The sequence below is a fragment of the Helicoverpa zea genome, chromosome 10 (genome assembly GCF_022581195.2).
Source record: "Helicoverpa zea isolate HzStark_Cry1AcR chromosome 10, ilHelZeax1.1, whole genome shotgun sequence".
NCBI lineage: Eukaryota > Metazoa > Arthropoda > Insecta > Lepidoptera > Noctuidae > Helicoverpa > Helicoverpa zea.
In genome coordinates, this window is record NC_061461.1 from 11,353,433 (window position 1) to 11,375,832 (window position 22,400).

Below are 22,400 nucleotides of genomic sequence, written 5' to 3' on the forward strand. Positions count from 1 at the left end.
TTATTAAGTTTTATTGTTCCCCTTTAAAATCCACCCGGAGTCAGATAGGAGGTATTGCTTGCTTGCAGTCGATATAGCGTTTTTTTTTTCTCTCAGAACGCAACATTTTTCGGAATAACAGGTTTAAAATCGAATCCTCGCTACCATACGTCCATACCTATAATACCGCAGGGCAGGCAGTTAGAAATAAGATTAGAAAATTATCAAATATTACGGTCCAAAAACACACAAAGTCCCTTTTTATTTCAGTCAGTTTTTATTTTGCGGACTGTACCACCCTAATTCTGCTAATGTATTCAAGAAGATTAATATACATGCTTCGATGTAGTTCTGTTTTATATCGTAAACTAGGTGCTACCCACGATGCGGTAGGTCACTCTCATTATTTCCCTAAAGTAGAGCAAACACTGCCAGTCCAAGAAATGAGCAGACCAGAATTATAATTTTATTGAATGAGGGCGCGTCCTAAATTCGGCATTTAATTCTGTTATGGTACCGTTCCCACACAGAACACATACGTCCTTGATCAGGTATTTGGGTTAGAAAAATTACCTACTGACAAAACGACACAGAGGACGGGCCGCCACTGCGCATATCGAGTACCTATTGTATGTTTTGTATGGGAGGGACAATCAAAATCTATGAGCACAGCATTCGAATCACGCACCCGTATTCGTTCCAACATACCGTAATACGAATAAGGCGACAATTGTACACCCAACGATATTATTAACCGATCAAGTTTAGCCAAAGGACGACGCTTCCCGCTCGGCGGTAGCGCGCGAAAATTTTATTTTTAATTTTCCGCGTTCCAATTACGAATTTAGGCGTTTTCGTTTACTTTCTAATGTTTACATGAGACGCAACCGTAACGGCCTCCTTGGTTATTTATTCAAAAGAGTCTGTAATTAAATTCTGTTCGGTTCGTTAGTTTTATATAAGTTTATTATAATGTTTTGGTAGATAGTGTGGAGTTGTTTTTCTATGTTTTAGTTGTAACACATTCGCGGACGGCACCCATCGTGTTATTGGTGTGTAGTGAGAAACTGTTAGTGATATATTGACTGTTGTATGTGGATATAAAATGGAACGTTATGTAGTAAACCGGCGTTCTAAACACAAAAGTGATGGATTGTTGACGAGATGGAGGAGGAAATGCAACAATTTGAGAAAGCGCTCTTGGATCACAAGCGGATACGATTTAAATGTAAGTACCTATATAATATTTACTAAGTAACTATTAAGGTAATCTGTGCTAATATTTTAAGTCCCAGTGTTTATTACTAAGACGTTGAAATACTAGAGCGTGATCAACATTCAGTGTTGTTGCGGGTTCGATTCCAGCGTGTTTCAACTGCAATATTAGATGTTAGGGGACATTTCACAATTTTAGACACATTTCGTTTACCATAATTTTAAAGGAAGAAACACTGACATGACAATATGAGGTTTATTATTCAAACAATATCATATGGCATACCAAACTAATCAAAACATGGTATCGAATTAATTATAATATCAATATTAGGCAGATCATTTAACTACTCATGTAGCTAAGTACTTAGTTTGTTTTGTCTAATAATTGCGTCTTCGAAACTGAGTGGCCTATTTTGGTAGAAATTCAACAAATAGTTATTGGGTTTTCCCACCAGGAATTTCTAAGTAGACCGTATATGGCACATCAACATTACAGGCTAAATATGAGTGTACCTATATAAAGGTGCAAATCTGACTAACCCTTCGAGGAAAATAGGCGTACATGACTTTGTTATAGTAAGCTCAAAATAACTAGGTACCTTACCTACAAATAAAATTAGGCTTTTCACAACCTTAAAGGTGTTTTCTAAATACGTCACGGGAAGACGGTCTAATGCCGTCACGGGAAGTTAGTATGTAAGTCCTCTGTTTTTTTTTTAAGTAATACCTCTGAAAGAAAGTAAGTAAATAGGTTGGCACCTCGTTATGAATTTATTTAATGCCCTAGTTCTCATGCTGGTGGAGGCTAGAGGTAGGTAACTACTACCAAATGGAACCCTATCAAGACAAGTTTTTCATAGAGACAAATACAATAAGGTCGAAATTAGGCATGCAATGTTTTGACAGTTTCAAACGATTTTCAGACAAAAGGGATCAATTAATACATAAAATATGTTGATAATATCTATTATTGTAAATAGATTTCAATGGCTAAAGTATACAATGGTAAAGGAAATATGTAATAGAAAACAATTAATTTTAATGTATTTTGTATATCAATGATTGCGAGGTTTTCTTTATTCAAAATATGAAACCTTGCAGCATGTTGAAATATTTGAGAATCCATATGCCTAATTAGATATTTAATTAAATAAGTAGTTTGGTAGGTATAACTTCCCTTTTGTTACTTACCTAGGTAGATGGTAAAAAATCTATTTGGTTCATATAAGGGTATCTATTCATCTAAGAACTTTACGTTTGGAGAAAATTTTGTTTTGTAAGGTAGAAAGTAGCTGTTCCCAGCCATTAAACAGGCGTCCCGAGGGAACTACTACCCAAAGTCGGGTAAAAAGTGAACTAGGTAGGTATGTCCTTTCTCAGGCTACATTGAAATCGGTTCACTCATTTTGGCGTGAAACTGCAACGGACAGACACAGCTACTTTTCTATTTATAGTAAGTATCGTTATGGGTTCTCTCAAATTGACTATCTGCGAACACAACTTAAGCAACAGACCTCATTATCTGTAGGTTGATTAACCTTCTCATGGGTAGATAAATCCTCCATCAACATCGGAAAATGAATAATGGCGTTGTTTAACAACCCACAATTAACCGAAACGAATAACAAGCCATGCACATCGAAAACTTTAAACATTTCTACTAGCAAGTGTAGCAATAAATAAACTTCTTTGATGTAAACCAAATAAATAAATGGCGATAACGTAATCGTTTAAAAGTCTACGATTTTACGGACCTTCCAAGTATTGGCTTTCACTGTTCATTTGGACAATCATGGTTGGTGTAGCCTTCATACTGGCCATTACAAGCTAAAATATTCAATACAAGGCACGTACAAATACAATAATACAAATGTTACGTGACTGAGGTCCGACATCTTGACCCTTTTATAGAAAGCAAAACATAAATAATTCTGTAACAATATACTATTTAATTTAGGTAAACTTTCAGATATCTAAACAATTTTATTTTTATAAACAGGAAGAACAAATAAATATTTGTTAGGTAATGGTGACAATATTTGTTTTCATAAAAGACAATGATCTTTTCTATTAAAATACTTTAAGGAAATTATCAAAAACTGACAATAGAAAATGTAAACTTTTACATTTGCTATTGTCAGTTTCATGTCGTAAATAGTTCGTACAAATGTGTTTTTGTTTTTGGTAAACAATTTCATATTCAAAACATATCAACACTTTCTCCAATACAATTTTATTATTGTCTCTTTTTGGTGCACATTATACAAGGTGTTGATTTGCATTTGTGCCATAGTTCAGCATGAGGACATACAATACGTAAATAATCGATTGGAATTACAGTAGATGGGAAATAACTAATATGCACTGTTTTTTTTGTCATTGTAATTTCGTGGTATTTCCGAAGTAATCCAATTTTATGAATGAAATTTATGAATGATCGTTGCGTATGCTTTGTGTTTGCGTTTGTGTGAGGGTGCAGCACGGTTTTAACGCCAGTAACATACGCGCCAAGTTTAAATAAGGTTAAATGACATTTACGGAATTCCGAAAAAAAATTAATGAAAAAAAATTACGTACCAATTTTTTTATTGATTTGGGTCGAGAATCATTAGCATAATTACCTCCTTGAACATGGCACGGATGCAAATCAACAGCTTGTATAGCATTGTGACAATGCATGTCACCTCTTTGTTATAGGAAGGCTGAATGCTAGACTCCCTTGCCAACTAATATGGCGGTCGGCGAATCCGTCAACTGACGTTTAGGAATTCAATGTTAATTTTCGCTTTTGTTTTTCAATAAATTCCTTCGATATTAGTCAGTTGGTTCCACTGGTTCGTTCTATATTTGATGCTACTGATTTATTAGGAAAATGTTTCAAACAATTGCTGTTTTCATTTCCATACTTCAGCGAAATAGTGGCATCTTTTAATAATAAAAAAAAACATTGAGCATTATTATCATGCTTTCCGCTTTAATTACCTACCAAAATCGTTTTTTTTTTGTCGTTATAATTATTCAAAACATATTAATTATTTCTAAGAACTAAGTCGTTCGCTTGTCGGCCGTAGGTACAATAGGCATGATGACAGTAATTAAAAATCATTAAAATATTATACTTATTAAATTAAAGTTGAAGCTTGGAATATAAAACGCGCATTGTTTTCTTTTTAATAATGTGATTAATATTTATTTTTATAAAATAAAACTACGAAATAAGGCAATCCGCCATGATATCTTGAACACCAATCAGAGCGCGTGACGTCACCTTTTGGTCGACGCATTAAAAACTCGCACAAACGTCACATTTCGTATTGTAAACTTCCTCTGCGAATCTCTGTGTTTTCATTAATTAATTGTTTATAACGAGTACTATTTGAATGTAAATGTTATTAAAATCGAATATAAAATAACACGAATCATGAAGCAAGGATTGATTAGGCAAACAACGCTAATTTGCCTAGAATCGATATATGCTAGGAGAGTTTTTGGCATCAAATAAAGATATCTTTAGGATGCAAAAAAGATGTATCATGTCTATGTGTAAACTAAAAGTAACAGACAGTTGTGCACCTTTTTAGGGTTCCGTACCCAAAAGGTAAAACGGGACCCTATTGTTTTCGCTCCTCTGTCCGTCCGTCCATCCGTCCGTCCATCCGTCCGTCCGTCCGTCCGTCCATGTTGGATTTTTCACAAATGATATATTTCTGTTGCCGTTATAACAACAAATACTGAAAATTTAATAAATAATTTGGGTGGCTCCCATACAACAAACGTGATTTTTTTTTATGGTACGGAACCCTTCGTGGGTAAGTCCGAGTCGCACTTGGCCGGTTTTTTACCATTTAGACCTCGTACAAAACCTATATTATACTAGAATCTAGAAAACTATGTAAAAACTTACATCAAAGTGATCTTCACAAAAATAATGGTGTGGGTAAAAAATACTGGGCAATATTGGTTTTGAATCTCGCCTTGCAAGTTTAAGCCACTTTTTTCGTATTTTTTAATGTGAGAAACCAGAGAAACGTACACAAATAACTTAAAATGAGTTGTTATGGATGTGTTCTTACACTGGGGGACCCCACACCACTTATACACCTTCGAATTCATATTTAATAATACAAAAAAACTTAATTATTGAACGAGCGTTGTTTACTTGCATCTTGTCAACCCAAGGCGTGACGTCACAAGTGACGGCATGACACTGACAAGCGTTTTCGCACCGGATTCAAAGTGGACAGAGAAAAATGCAATTATTTGACAAAAAAACTTCGCATTTTTTTTAAATTAATGATTTTCCGTATAAAATAGACGTATACCTACATCATACAAAGGAATTTAAAAAATTGTCATCATGCCTATTTCAAATTGCACGAATAATCATGATTCAAGTCTTAGTCTCAGTAAGGAAACTGTGTCTAAAGATAGCCTCACATCCAGTTAGGAACACACCATTTTGAGCTAGCTTATAAGATTGCGTTCAGATGCATGCCTAGACGACGAATGAGGTTAAAGATCTGAGCCATAGTTTCAAATGGCGGGAAGTTAGTTAGTGACAGATGTGCTAATGTCATTTCTGTATTTAGATAATGGAACACAATGCTATTATGTAAATGATCCACTTTCTTTGATAATGTTCCTAAAAGGTCGCTAGGGAAATAATTTGGGATCATAAGGGATCTACTTAAGTTGTTAATGTTCGTAAAAGGCCTTTGTTTTGTGTGATTAAAAAAAAATTTAGGGTAATACAGAGGAAAATATAATGGAGAACCAAATTCATATCCGATTGGACTTTTTTAAATCGCCAACTCGCGAGCATGCGTGGTTATTACCGCTCATTCCTTGTATGAGAAGATGCTTATGTAGTGGGAATTGGAATGCATATCCTACTTTGGTTTCAAACGTCCCTCAAGGATAAAAAACAAAACACAATCAATTAATCACCCTATAACCACACACAATTATAACCAAGTATACACCCAACACCAAATTAGTCAAACAATGAAGATTGTATTGAATAAGAAGTAGATATCAGTCATGGAGAAGTAAACAACTATCGGAGGACCCATAATGGAAAATCTCCAAAGAAAATAACACGTCTAGGTAAATGTGGAGTGGAGGACGGGGAACGTCACTGTTTTCACCCATCTTTAGATCCGATCTTTATATCCGATCTTTATTTTTAATACCAAAAATCGTTGATAGTCTCGTTAATTCACTCGTAACTGATCGTTTTGGTCATGCTCATTGTATATATTTGACCTAGAAGAAGACGCCTGACCTACCTGTATTATGGAATCTCCTTTCATCTTTCCTTACTCCATGATATCAGTACATGTCGATAGTTACTCGCAATTATTGCCACAAACCGCAGTATTGCGTATTTTCTCACGAATCTTAGGGAACTGTGCCGTAAGTTTTAATACTAGGTTAGCTAAGTGTGTTCAATTTGTGGTATTGTTACGTTGGTAGGTAGGCTTTATCAATGAGGGGATGGAATTCATTCAGCTCTTCAATTTTCTGTTGAAAAACTAACCTCCACTGTGTAAGTAAATATCTACGTCATATTTTGTAGGAATTGCAGACAGGCAGATGGTTCCCACCATGTTGTTCTATCATCATAACAAATAATAAATAAGTAACTGTAAGTAGAAGCTAATAAAATTAACTGCGATTATTTATTTCTTTTTAATTTTTCTTTTCTTTTAGTGTTAAGTGTAATGATCCTAACAAGCAAAGTTTGTCCCTTGCTATTCATAGAGCTCCACAAAAGGTGGATCGGGTCAATTTAGACTAACACCTGCATAATCTATTACTTACCTATGTATGATAAAAGGAAAAGTGATGATCGGGGAAACCATCAAGAACTTATGCCCATTTTCACCAACAAATACCACTTAATACGAATTTCAGTGGGAAAGTTTAAGTGTCTCTCATAACCTTTATTATTGGGGGAGCCCTTATTCTAAGTGACACTTAGTTAGGGAAACGTTAAGAGATTGTTGGTGAAAACGGGCATTAGGTACTTAATTTTTGTATGGGAGAACTCTTTGTAGCATTTTTATCTAATATGGAGAACTCTTTTTGCCATTTTTGGACCGTACATGATCAAAAGACATTCAGGTAGAAATAGTAGGTACAAAAGCACTGCGTCAAGTCAATGCCACTCTCTTTTCCATAAGTTGATCTTGTTCGAGCACATTGAGATTTATTAATGAATTCCTAGACAGGTCGAACTAGTCGCCATAAGGTTATAAATACTCGGTAGGTGACGTACTAGCAGTTTCTTGCGGTTTCACCCGCATCCTGAGGGTACTACTTCCTGCACCCGATTATAAAGTAGCCTGTAAATACAGTATAGATGATTAATCTAAATCATTATACTCTGCTTACCACCCTCCTTACTAAATTACATTTCAATTAGCCCAGCAGTTTTATTTATCGCAAGGTACACCGAAATCCGTTCAGATTTTTTTCCGTGGAAGACTAACAAACATGGGTGTTTCGCGTAGTTCGTGCAAATTCTGTGATATTTAGAAATTTCAAATTATTGTCAAATAACTTTGTTTTTTTTTTCTAATATCGTCAAAATATAGGTAATCCTTCAACTTTGTGTAGTTTCTATCTTCCTTTGATAGAAAACAATGGAATTACAATTATGTTAACTTTTCGGAGTGAGATGGTAATGAGAACTTCAACGATGGTAATGATTTTGTTTAGTTTCCAGAGGAAAATCGAGAAGTTAAGGTTATGAAAATGAAAAAAATCGACTGATATAAACTTGGATAAGAAAGATTTATTTTTATATTCAATAAACTAAATAAAGAAATTAAAATTAGACTTCTAAATGATCGGATACTTATGATAAGGGTATTTTTCTTGTCTTTTTTAATTTTTTACTTATTTTTCTACACAATAATCATAATCTTTGAGAATAATGAGACAAAAATCAGAAGCTTTTATTTTTCTTCTATAAGCTAAGAATTAGTATAATATGGAAAAGCGTTAGGGCCAGGTGGAATACGAGTGAAAGTGTGGAAGGTATTAAAGATGGATGGATGGAAATTTCTGACTTTATTCTTCAATAAGTGTTTGCAAGAGGAAACAATACCAGACGAGTGGTGCAATAGTTTTTTAAGAACAAGGGTGAATCTGAGTGTTGGCCACTGAAAAAGGGGGATGAGAAGACAGTACATGTAGCAGAAATGAGAAAGTTGAGATGGATGTGTGGTGTGACAAGAATTGATATAAAGTGAGGAATGGTTACATTAGAGGAAGTCTGAAAGTAGCGCCAGTTACAGAAAAGATGAGAAGTAAGAAGGTTGTCATGGTATGGGCATGTAATGAGGAGAGATGATACGCATGCAACATAGTATGTGCTAGGTATAAATGTAGATGGATGGAGAAGAAGAGGAGGACCTAAGAAAAGATGGATAAATTGTCTGACAGATGACACAAAAAAGCAGAAGACATATTGCGCCGACCCCAAATAAAATTGGGAATAGGGCAAGATAACCTAAGAATCAGACTACAAAACTAAAATTAGACTTCTCGCAATGTAATTATATACTTTTAAAAAAATATTTCGAAAATATGATATCAAAAACGAATGAATTAAAATAACTCAAAGTATTAGAAAATATGTTCATCGGAATCATCATCACAACAATTTTGAATTTCTCTCTTTGCGTATACTCCTTCTACATTTTCTTTGGTATCATGCTCTGGTTCGCTATTGGACATGATAAATTTCCCTAAATCGGTCTGAAAATTTTTGTCAACGGGTTCCTTTATATCAACATAAAATTTTCTGTTTTCCCAATCAGTCACATTAATATCAGATAATTTTTTGACTTTCGGTGACTGCGGCCCTTTCGAACACTGATCTTCTTTATATCTACTTTTCAGGACCTGCCTTAATTGCTGCATATTTTTTTTTCTTTTGAAGTCTATCGTGCTCTCGTTTGTGTTTAGTTTTTCTCGGCATTCTTAATTCTTGGTCCTCTGCGAAAATAAATACCTTACACGTAAGTAGATTCACAAGTTTATCAAAAGTAATTTATAATGTAATTAAAATTACTTATAATTATATTAAAAACAAAAATGAAGCACAAATCGCAATTAAAGTATTTATAGATTCTAAATACCATCGTTTTAATCTCATTACCATCGCTAAAAAAAACGAAGGTAAACGAAGGTGGTGAGGAAGAAGGTAATGAGGTTTCAATCCTTTTTTCAATTTATATCATAGGATATCAAACTTACGGAAATCTTAAATACTTTAGTAATCGAAGGTTATTATTAGAATCTATAATTAGTAACATAATAAACTAAGTCATAAATACTTACTTAATTATGGCAACGATAGGAGAGAGAACAATTCCAGAATAATCACCTTCTGCGCAACTTTACACGAACATATTTTATTATCACAAGCATGCGTGCACCTGCTGAGACGTTTACTGGCCGACTGAGGGATGTGCGCGGGGTGTGTTGTCGGTGTATCAACGTTAAGGGCAATACGCAGAGTATAATTCATAGATCCGTCCAACCCGATGGTAATGACAAAAAAAAAATGAGAAACATTTATGAAATAAAAAAAATATAAAATTGCGGAGCTAGCTTTGTTTATGGAGATGAAAAAGTTGTACTTTTTAATGTAGTTTTTTAGTACGGTTACTTATTCATAATTAATAATGATACTTTTGAATAAAATACAAGTATATCTAGGACGATAGCATATGGACACCGAAGGAAATGAGAATTAATTATGTTTTTAATTTATATTTTGTTAATTGGGTTACTTTCATCAGTAAATATTACATGCATAGAAGCCTAACTTTATAACTTTTGATTTCCTGTATAAAAAACATAGGTATTCAGTTAGTAAATTAAGCTTTTTAGGCTGGACGCGTAATATGCACGAAAAAAAAGAATCACCCACATACAGACATTCAAACTTTCCCGTTTATAGATAATATTAGTATTATATTCTTAGACAAGTTAAGCTGGTTGCCATAAGGTTATAATAGTCAGTGTTTATTTTACGATGCATGTAGGTGCATAATGCTCTTTTGTGCAACTGGATAGTCTAGGTGACATTTTGGCCAAGCATAAATAGGTTTTGTAAATGTCAGAAGTAGCAATATAGTTTTTATGGCTTATTAGTGGATTAGTGGCTACGAAATTATTGCTAGTACCTGTTTAAAATGCCTAAGTAAGTAAATGTCTTCTTATGTAGGTAAACACTAGCTTCTACTAGCGGTTTCACCCGAGTTCCGGAGAAACTTCTTCGCGCACCCAGATAAAGTAGCCAAATCCTTACTCGATAAACGGACTATCTAACATTGAGACAATTTTTCAAATTGAAGTTACTGAGATTAGCGCTTTCAAGCAAACAAATTGATCAGCTGTATAATACCAGTACGGAGAGCACGTAAATGTCGGTCCTGCGCCTGATCTCTCTCCGGTCGTGTCGAATTGCCATCCCATCGGGTTATGAGAGTGAAGGAATAGTGAGTGCACCTGTGTCTGCGCAAATGCTCGTGCACTATAATATGTCCTGCGCAGCTGGTTAATCTCCTTGCATGAGAACAGCCGCCGTAGCCCTTAATCAGCTAGGAAAACATCATCACCAGTATAGATTTTGAGGGTTTTGCCTTGTGAATGTGAATTGTCTCTCATTGTACTCGATTTCTAATATATTCTCGTATTTACAACTCGAATTCACATAATACTAATATTTATTTCAACATGAAAGCTGACTGCACCTTAAACCGCCTGGTACAATCGAAGGTTCACCTACCATTTATGGGTATCTAATGTTCTGGTACATGGTACATAGGTAGGTACAATATCGATGTCGTAACTCATGTGGACAGGTAGATAAAGGACACTGGTATGGACAAAAAATAGGTACGTGATTACAAAAATGTCGGAGTAAAATGCAAAAGTTGAGTAAAGATTTGAAGATTTGCCTGAATTAATTTGACAGGTAATTTAAATAAAAAAACTTACTGAACTCAGCGCTTGCTTCAAAAGAAGTACTTAGTTGTTTTAAGTAGTTTCACAAAATTCCTAATCACCATATAAATATTGATTTAAATCCTGTAAAAGTTCTCCACCAGATTTCCAGTAGAGACCCAGAAACTCTTTTTGTGAAACTCTCTCTGATTGTGGAGTGCAGGGGCCCGATTCTCCTAAGTTAATATTGTCAAAATCGAATAGAAATTGAATCGCAATATGATCGCAATAGCAGTTTTAACCTTATCGGACATTCTGCTACTAATATAAGACCAATCGTATTCCAATGACATTCGATTGGTTTGCGGTTGGTGTGCTATTTTGGTGATTTTGGTCTATACGGTAGTTTGCTGTACAATCATTTTGCAATCGTAAATCATTTGCAGACAAAATTATTCATTATTGAATGACAGAAAAGGATAAAAACGTTTATTTCAAAGAAATAATAGCGGAATGACATACGCTTCAATCGTAATCGAGTCGGGATCGGATCTCAGTCGAATCGAGTCGAACATCAATCGCATGTCGCTTAAGTAAAATTAAGAGAATCGGGCCCCTGATCATCCGCAGATTTCGCGAATTCTTGTTCGTTGACCTGAAGGCCTTTCAAAGTTTTAACAAATGTGCATTAAATTTACTAACTAAGTAATCTAGTTACATCTGCTTAGTACTGGTTTAAAAGCTACAGCATACTGCCTGCGGAAATAAACCGCTAGATTAAAAAAAACTCATCCGTAGTAAAACTAGTTAACTCGGCAAGAAGCTTCCTTTAATTTATTCATTTATTTTATAGACTTTATCTATGATGACGATAATATCAAAGCAAATAAAATTATAATTAATAATGACAATAAACCGCTTAATGTTGCCACACATGATATGCAAATAATTAAGTATAAAACCTACATGCATCTTCATAATGTTTTCTTTTTTTTCACGCTTTTCTGAGTTTGTTACCATCCATCATTAATTATGGAGGTTGCTATCAAGATTTTAATGCACCCAGTACTATCGTAAATCCAATCTGCACGTATCGAACGTGTATTGCACCTAGAAATAGACAAACTTGGCACTTGTAAGTACTCTAAGTACTGCAAACGATTTTAGACCTTATTTTTTAAGCTATAAGGTTCACCGATAAAGTTGTACGGCATCGAACTAGTATTGCGATTGCGACAGTCGTAGTCAAGTCAACGTTTCTTACTTATAAACATTATGCTTGTTGCGTGGTTTAGTTGCCTACAAAGTGTTAGAAGGGAAAGGTTTGCGTACAAATCGCATTCTTTTTTCCAATTTTCATAAACTTATAAAAGCTATTAAATAAACTCTATCGGTTAAATATTTATTTATCTTTTTTATAATTATTACCAGTGTATAAAAAAATCAGTTGGCGCCAAATTTTAAATTCAAAAAAAGAACAGTGACCATGACATTGAATCGTAAACAAAAACAAAACCTAATTCTTTTGCCACAGATAAAAAATAAGAATTAAAAACTCGTTTCGCGAATCGTTTCGGTTGACGATTTGACATTAGTGTTGTGTTGTGCCTAAGGGTCGAAGGTGATAAAATGCCCCAGATTTTCTTCAAAAAAGTAATGGTGGTGAGAGACCGAGCTGACTTCGAGGTAAGCTACTTTCACTTTTCGCACCGGCCCGTGGCGTATGCCCCTTGCCGGCTACCGTGTAATTATTAAAAATATTTGGAATACAATTACACATTTAACTAAATCAAATTGCCTATCTTACCTGCAAGAATTTTATTTGTTACAATTTCTTATTTTAATGTTAATTCTGCAATTTTCATTCAGTTCAACATAGTCAGAGAGCTATTGTGTTTTTTAAATTGTATTTATGTTTTTATGTCACGTTTTTCTACTATCTATTGATATTAAACAAAGCATGAAGGTTGCCACATAAATACGTTTCTCCTATGAGAACTATATTGCTAAATAATTTGCTGGATTTAGTAATCTTGTTTCGAGACAAGATTGACAACTTTAATGACTGCAAAACCACATGCAAGGCAAACTTTAGCTTTGCCAGATTACAGAGTAATCAGTGTACACGATTTGTTTGTCAGATGACTATTAGTCATTCTAAATTATGGTTCTGTAATACATTCTCACGTTTTTCACGCGAACGTCTTTATTCTACCGTGTTAGGCAACTCGGGAAACTTCAATATCTACTTAGACTCCCTTGAAACTTGAGGTCAGTAAAAAAGTGTTCAGAAAAAAATGATCCTTCTAAACACTATTTTAGCCCAAACTGAGGCCCCACTTAGATATTATTTAGTACTGAAGAGGTCCTAGTTAGATTTGTCATGATGAAGCCAATTTCGACAATCATTGTTAAGACCTACAAATTCGTAATAGGGGCCCACATAGGTCCAACCTATTGCCATTCATGGTCACACAAAGGTACCTATTACGAACTACTACAAAAAATAGCCCATTGAAATTTCGTCGTGATTGGTTAATAGAATCCAGAAGGACCTCATCCGCCCATATTACTAGGAAATGGTAATGGCATAAACCTTTTATGTACCCATATACTTTAGTCTATAACTTTGGAAATAACAGGCTTGAAATCATGCTAAGAACAATCATTTGCTCTCTATTTCACACTGAAACAAAATAAAGGATTGCTCCTCGCGGTTCCACCCTCGTCTCAAAGGAACTACTTCCAGTTCCCTGACATTAAGTAGCCAATTGAGGAAATATTTTTCATGTTTCTAAAGCAGTGCATAAAACCGTTTCCTCACACCGCGACAGAATCTAAAAGATCAATAAATATTAAAACGTTGTCGACCTCGGCAGCTCTATAAATTATCTCTGTACAGATTTTATCTGTTGCATTCAAATACTAGAGTTTGATCACAGACAATCCTTATCTGTGGGTGGAGCTAGCCATTGGTTATACTTCTATCAGTTTTACGAAATCTAAAATAAATAGAATCGAGAAGGCTAATTGCATCGATTGCATGTTGATGTTATCGATTTAATTTCTTTCTGGAAGAAAGTTGTGGACTTGGTGCCAGTGTGAAAGATATTGCTGGATATTTTGTTGTTACTGTAATTATTTTGCCTCTATTATTTATTTGTTATTTAAATCCTTAGACGGTTATTGTTATACTGAACTACAGATAAACTTTATATGCAGTTATTTACGTTGTAGGCTTCTAAGAACATAACATTATGTAGCATTTAGGAAGGGAAGGAAGAATGAAGGTTTTTATACACTATTAAAAACACCAAGTACATTATAGTAACCATCAAAGGCATCCAATACTTTGTAATTTTGAAAACATCCCATTGTTATAGACCTACTTTACGCGTGCCACAACACATTCTGATATTAAGTAAATACAGGCGACCCGTTACCATACCTATATAAAGACACCAGCACATCATAGACACTACTACAATCTGTTTTTCTTTACATACACTTTATTGCTGGACGCCGTATACAAGATGCGCTATCTGTACAAAGCTAAGAATGGAGGTGCTAGGCTCTACTGAGAGTAACAAACCAACACATGTTGCAATACCTTGCCTGCATCGTGGCATCCTTGTCAATAATGACGGTGACTACGGTGAGGCGTCTATAATCGAACTACCAATACGTGCACAATCATTAAAGGCTTGCTTATGGTTCTCAAAATTAGGTTTATTACGAAAGACCAGCTGTTGTGTTGTGTTCTCGTGAGCATTTCTCCTTATGCTCGGATAAAATATAGCCCATATCACTTAAGGATAGTCTAGCTTCCCAACAATAACAGAATCTTTCAAATTGGTATAGTAGGTACTTTAGGAGCCATTAGCGTACAAATCAACGAACAAGCAAAAAATTATTCCTCTTCTATGTAGATATGTCTACATATAAAGTACCCGTAAGGTTCCATATTGATTGGGTTTTCAAAGATTAAAGTAATTTGATGTGCTATGTCCAGGTGCTACTTAGAGTAACAAACCAACACATGTTGCAATACTTTGCTTACATCGTGCCATCCTTGTCAATACATTGGTTGACCTACGAATTTCATTATTAAGTATGGATGTATGTTAATTGGCTCATGATTAAGTTTTATGTAATTTAGGCTGTTTTCACTATCGAAAGTTCGAAGTTAATCTACTCAAATGTGGCTCTTTTTCTTTTGGGAATCATCAAATGACCCCCCTCCCGCTGTGGGTGCAGCGTGAGGGAGTGTCAGACTCTTACTAACTGAAACCCATCATGTTCCTTCTTAAGCCTTTTATGTACTAGGGCCGCAATGAATCTTTCGAACAATCCCGGGTTTTGGCCTAGTGGGACTGGGACTCACTGGGGTTTGCTAACATCGGAACAAAAGTTCTGCGATTTTATTTTGTTTTTTTTTTTCTTTATGGCATTACTGCTATGTTTAAGGCTGCCATTGGACATCCTTAGCAGTCGTTACGGGTAGTCAGAAGCCAGTAAGTCTGACGCCAGTCTAACCAAGGGGTATTGGGTTACCCTGGTAACTGGGTTTGGGGAGTCAGATAGGGCAGTCGCTCCTTGTAAAGCACTGGTACTCAGCTACATCCATTTAGACTGAAAGCCGACCCCAACATAGTTGGGAAAAAGGCTCGGTGGATGGAGGATGGAGCATTACGTAGTTAATAAAGTCTCAGTTAATATAGTTTCAGTTAATGATTACATAGCTAACTCTTTGTTTATTAACGTAGGTTATATAACTAGAGACGCAGTTGACGTTTCGTTTACGTAAATCACGTAATGCCAATTTTACGGTTTATTTCAAGTTTATGGAAATTATAATTAAAATATTTTTATGCGATCGTTTTCTTATCAAGGTCAAGGTGATATCAATAATTGTTAATAAGTAATGAATTGTTAATCTTTTAATTGTTATTTTTTATTAGCTTTTAATACCACTACGAATCGTTATTTTAGGATATGGTGTTGGGTAATAAGCCATTGACATGTTGGCGAATATAATCATTTTTTCTGTCAAAAGTAAAAAGTAAATAATTGACAATGTACCTATAGGTACCTAATAGCCTCCAATCATTGATAGAGATAATCATACATTAGAAGTAAGTCCCTCAATAATGTTTTCTACGATCCTTTTTTTCATCATCACTCTTCATTAATATTCTCTGGTTGTCTTAATTAAATAATTTCAATCTCTGGTACCTATTGAACAAAACTTACCAATCAAAAATAATAACTTGTTGTTCCCGTAATCAATAAATGATCAATGGCTATATTCAAAGTGTTCATAACAATTACAGCAGCATAAATTAATATTGAGTAACTCTGTCTAGGGCCCTACTATTGTACTCAAACTCACTCGATGCTCGCTCAAGGGATACTTGAATTAAATGCCTCAAAGGCGAAGTGATTCTCACTAATATTTATTGTAAACGCGAAATTGCAATTTAAATGTGGTTCCCAGATAGTTCTAGAGCCCACGAAAGGAAATAGACTAGTAGCTCTACGTAACATCTAAATGTTTTTTTAAGCTTCTTAATCGGATATACATACATTTACCTACCTATTGAACTCGATTAAAATCAGAACGTGGAAATTTGGTCCATATGGTAATTTATTGACGAAATTGAGTCATAATCTCAATCATCGATGATATATTATAATCAAGTTCTAGTTTAAATGAAAGTATTTTAGTGGGTTTGTATTATGCAATACTGTGCGTTATGGCGACCATAATTATGTAAAAATGCCATTAATATCAGATCTTTGAATATTCATTTACATATTTCCCTAGAGAATTAATTATACCTAGTTTCTCAAATTCTCAAAAACGCGCTAACGTCAGTGAATACTTAAAATTGCAAATCTCGATTTGACCAAGGGTCTTGATGTTATCTTTCTACTAAGTTATTTCTTCCATATAGGAGAAGAGAGATATAGGATACCTAGAAAAATAAATTAAAAAAACATAGCTATTTTCAAACTTAAATGTGATGGAAATATAACCGATGAAGCAATCAATGATTAAAATAAGCAGAATATTTCCGGACACAACCAAAATTCCCATAAAAATCAAAGTCATTTATTCAACTTGAGCTGCAAAACACCACTTTTCGAACGTCAGAAATTTACAAAAGACAGCCCCAAAAACGCCCACCCTTTACCACTTCCTATGTGTTTTTGCTGGGAAGAAGAAGTGGCGCAACAAACTCCCCAGCAACACATGTCTGTCTGTAGGTTTGTAGGTTCAAATATGTAAGCATTCTGAATACATATTTTATCCGAATTTTCAAATCGAGTTTTCTCACCATGGTAGTGGTCGGTGGTATGCTATGGTCACGTGCCATTGACGTTTGAATCAGAGCGCGACGGCCCCGTTGCATCACCGTGAACACTGGTGATGGGTGCGCGTCTCCCAAACAGTGGCTCTCGATACGGTAAGTTTGTTAGGTAACTAGAAGGTTTGTTTGATTTGGTGTTGGATTGGAAATAAAGTTTGGGATTGTAGGTCGTTTTAGTGTTATCTAGTAATGGTATCTTCGTTAACTTTTTCTAGCGGTCTCTAGCTTCTGTCACTCAGAGGTAGCGTAGCTCTCCAACAGTAAAATATTATTACAAATCGGTTCAATAGTTTTGAAGCCTTTAGAATACAAAAAGTTTCCTCTTTACAATATTATTAACTTATCAATTGATTATTACGTAAAGAAATCAAGCATCTCGATTATCAAAAACTTCAGGAAAGTACTGAAATAAAAAGAAATGCCTTTTACTATTTAATTTCATAAGGAAACCATTTAATTTCCCCTAGTCTACAAAATCGAAAGTGAACCTACGTGATCGGGATTTTTTGTAGTAAAGTCGATAGTTACGATTCAAGATAGTGACAGTATATCCTGCTTAGCGAGTTTTATAGGAAGTCTTGCTTTATGGTAATGGCATTTAATCCAGGTTTCCCTTGTATAACTTAACTAGTACTTAAAGTTAGGTCTTGAACCTAGGCCGTTAGTGGAATACTAATTCGGTGATCCATAGGTTCATGTATCATTGAAGAATTTTAATTAGATTTTAATGCGTAAAAGGCCTAAAAGGTTATCGATGTGAGAGAGCTGTGCCCAGCAGTTGGACTAATGCAATTTAACTAATCAAATAGATTTGACTCCAATTTGGGCGTTGCAGAAAAGTTTATGTGATTTTTGATGAGACGTTAGAAATCTCTTAAGAATTGGATGGACTAACTCAGTTGATAACATTTCGAAGTATGAGTGATTAAATCTCATCTTCGCATCGTCTTGACTTTGACGATAGCATATGTAGCTATAGGTTTGTCATCTAATGAATAATAAGCAAACAATTCCTGGCGCTAACATTGTGTTGGTGTCTTAATTGCACCTCTATTTATCAAAGAACAAAACCCGGCTTTATCATTACCAAACGTTAATCCTACGCCGCCTACAATCGTAGGAACATACCTACCTATCATTTAGATAATTAATCTGACAGGTGCTTGAAGGAAGATGAGAGGAAATTAATCTTCTTCAGGTGTTAATTGCAGTTTTGAAGGTGGTTTCTAAGGTTTGATAGATGGTGGGCAGGGAGGTTATTGGTTAGACTTATGAGGGCTAGAGTTTTTCGAGAAAATGTTTGTAGACCTGATGTGAGGAGTACCTGGTTTTTAATAATCACGGATGTGTCTAGATACATTCATCAGATATGGGCTTAGACATGTCAAGCAGCGACCAAGCAACGCTGCAGCCGATGCAAATGACGACAGTTGTAAGACGTGCCTTTAAAGTTTGAGGGCTGTCTTTTGTTTTTTTGTACCTTGTAATAATTCGAATGATAATGTTTGAAGAGGAAAGTTTTACAGTTTTGAAAAGTGACAAAAATAATATAGCAAGTATCTCATACTTGTACGGTTGCAGCGACTAATCGAGAAGGCGCAGTGATCGGATCTTATTCATTCTTAGTAAAACAAATACACACATAGAATGTTTATTAGATTGTGTTATTGTATTTTATGAAATGAGTAATCAAATTCCTTTATTTACTCGATGTATTTATTTAAATAATATTTAGCCTTATTCAATTAGTTTCGTTAGACACATTGCAAAAGTAGGTTACTTAACTTATTACTTTCATTTTAATTTTACAGCTTAGCTCTTACAACTACTATCTTTAATTGTCCATACCAACAAACTACATATCTAAAAACATAATAATATACATAACATATAATAAGCATGCACTTAAGATACAGTCGAGCACAAATCACTCACGCTTGTCTAAAACAACTACAAACGTACTTCCAACCGAAGTATTTAGTCCTCCCTGTTCAAAGGGAAAGGCGTTTAGTTCTCCTTGTTCAAAGCTACTATAATTAGCTTCATCTGAAACGGGCACAATAAGTACTTAGTAGGTATAAGAGCGGAGGTATTATTAGGAGCTAAGTTCCCTTTTGGATTAAAAGGGAGTTTTAAAAGTAGGGTTGCCTGTGTACTGTCTTAATTAGCATTTCTTTCAAGGTTTCAGCTGACATACATTTATGACAATTATTATTTGGAACTAAGTTTCCTTTAGTTTTTTTGAATAAAGAGGGGGGAGTTTTAAAAGTAGGCTTGACTGCGCATTATTTAGCATTTTGACAGGGTCTCTCATAAATTTTAGGGTAAGCAATTAAGTCTTTAATGACTCGTTTTGCAAAAACCAAACTAGAAATTCCATGCTTCAATCGATAACACAGCTTTTAAGCAGCATATTTTTTCTTCTGAATTGATAATTGACCACAAATTATAGTGTCAAAACATCCATACTCTTTATTTTTAAACATAGTTATGTTCCATTGAAATCGCACGCGCATACTCATTTCTGAAGCTCTAATAACATCTAATATGATAAAGATAGTCCGATAGTTATTCTCCTACGTGTGAAATTATATTCTCAAATTATAGGTGAGAATCGAGACTCTATAACACGAATGTGTACGTAGATCTATAGAAAATGAAATATGCATACATCTTGAAGTTGGCACCCCTGTTGCTAAGCGACGTGTGAGAATAAAATAAGTGTGATGTATGGTCTGTGACACATTTGTCGTGACAAGAAAGAATGGGAGAAGTTTCAATGGAAGAAATTAGATATTTCAGGCTTTATATTAGCATCTCTTTTAGCGTCTGGTTTATGAAGCATCTCCGTTGGCACTAGTTCAGCAGATTTTTGGTTTTAATGTTTAGAAGTACAGTAACCATGACCACGTGCGTTTAGAAAGACTACTCATCTTTTCACTGTCAAAAACATCTATCATTTCTTTTCTTCATTTTGGCTTTGATCATAAAAATACCATTTACACAGTGCAAGTTCTACAATACAAGACTGACTTAAACTTCTACCCACGCTGGCCTACACACAAATTAACTTAAGCCACTTAATTACAAGACAATCAACTAAAACCATTCCAAAACCAACCTTACACACAGGACATAAAGTCTAAAATCGTTTGAACATGGAACAATGACGTCAAACGGCGCCAACAGATGGCGCTTGTTGGTGCGCATGCGTCATTCGTTGATTGATTGTGTTGCACTTTTTAGATGCTGATGCCGATGCCGTTAGTCAAAGTATTTTCAGTGTAGGTTTTATATTCTTTTACATAAAGAGACTTTAGAATAAGGAATTCTCTGTTGTATTTTTTTAATTCATAAATGCCTTCTAAAAGTTTTGATACCGTAATAAATAATTCGGCAGCAAAATATTAAATTATTTTTTCACAACAAGCTTCACTCATATTCCGTAGATCGGTTTCTATTCTACCTAGATAAATAATAAGGAAATAACCATTTAATTATTGACAAAGAAAGTACAAATCTACAAGTTATTAACTCCAAGAAAAACTCCCACACTGTTACAAAGCAAATGCCATAATTACACACAAAATAAGTTATCATTAATTTTACTTTTTAATAATTATTATGCCGTGAAAGTTTCTGTCACTGCGTATTAAAAAACTAAAAGATGCATCACTTGTCATCTGTCAAAATTACAAACATAGTTATGCAGTCAAAATCGCAATTGATACGTGAACTTCAACCTTATGGGCTTGGCAATAAAGTTTTTACTGAGGTGGTAGAATGTAAAGGTAAGGTTGTAAGTGGCAGGTACTTCGGTTGAGAGGTTATGAGAAAGGTGTTTGGTTACGCAATTGTGTTTTGTGGTACAAGACACTGGTTGAAAGCTATGGAGGTAGATCGACGATTTTTTTCATTTGAAATTAATCATCAAAGTGTCCTACCATGACGTGTGGTAGTTACCTATAATAAAGAGGAAAAAGAACGAATATCAACATAAGAATTTAAAAAGATTGTTCAAACTTCAAAATTAAGATTTAATTTTTTATACAATTTCCTAAAAAACATGAAAATTCGCAGTGCATAACTTAATTTTTGCATTAGACTACACGGACCTAAAAGGTCCTAATGCACTCCAAAATTCTTGGACTACACTTATTAGGTAGGTACTTCAGAACAAGCAACACAAATTATATAGTGCACGAAAATAGGTAAGCACCCCTTATTAGTTCAAAAAACTTTGTCTAGAACTAAGACTTTTTCATAAAGTAGGTAAGACATTTCGGCGACTTAGGACTCTCTATAAAAGATTAGCAAATCGACACCGCTTCGCTTATACCTTATCCCACAACCAAACGCCAAATAATATCACGTTCAGTTATGACAAACTTATAAAATAATAGAGGTTTTCTCTTTTAGCACACGTGACAAAGCAATATTGAGCTATTGTCTAACCCCGTAATATTATGGAGATTTATGTTAGATCACGTCTTCCCTGGCTTTCTTATGAGAGAATTATGCGAAGTTACCGAATAGAAAGATTTGGTTTTATTTAAATGTCGCTTAAGTTAAATGTCATGCTATGGTTATAGTTGATGGATTGACTCAATCTGTGACAGGCTAAAATACCTTTCTTATCAATGTGGGGGGGGGGGCTCTAACAGTCCAAGTGTGATAACTTATCCTAAGGTCTCAGTTCCAAGCTTGATACCATTGCAGTCTTGAGTAATACTGGTTACTATTCCAAATATGCTGAAGCATAGAAGATCAATACAGGATATAAATATTTTACGTAGGAACCTGTCATGATCAAAGTAAGCTCATAGAATAATTTTATATTGTGCTCAAAACTTTTTAAGAAAA

The 22,400-nt window shown here is 34.7% G+C and overlaps 1 protein-coding gene and 1 long non-coding RNA gene across 3 annotated transcripts in view; one reads left to right on the forward strand and one right to left on the reverse strand.

Annotated features, from left to right (window-relative positions):
- Positions 1-918: 918 nt before the first annotated feature.
- The window catches only part of LOC124633610, a 108,276-nt gene continuing 86,794 nt past the window's right edge, over positions 919-22,400 (forward strand). The window contains exon 1 of one of the 2 annotated variants that reach the window (XM_047168883.1): positions 919-1,207. In XM_047168883.1, coding sequence (XP_047024839.1) covers positions 1,085-1,207 — 123 coding nt within the window. In that variant the 5' untranslated portion in view covers positions 919-1,084. Of the gene's footprint in view, positions 1,208-12,589; positions 12,850-22,400 lie in introns of those variants that run through there. The other variant, XM_047168884.1, reaches the window with a different exon arrangement.
- LOC124633611 lies at positions 7,977-9,829 on the reverse strand. Its single transcript, XR_006984764.1, has 2 exons — positions 9,550-9,829; positions 7,977-9,204 (listed from the first exon to the last, which is right to left on the reverse strand). It is a non-coding gene; the product is annotated as an uncharacterized LOC124633611 (long non-coding RNA).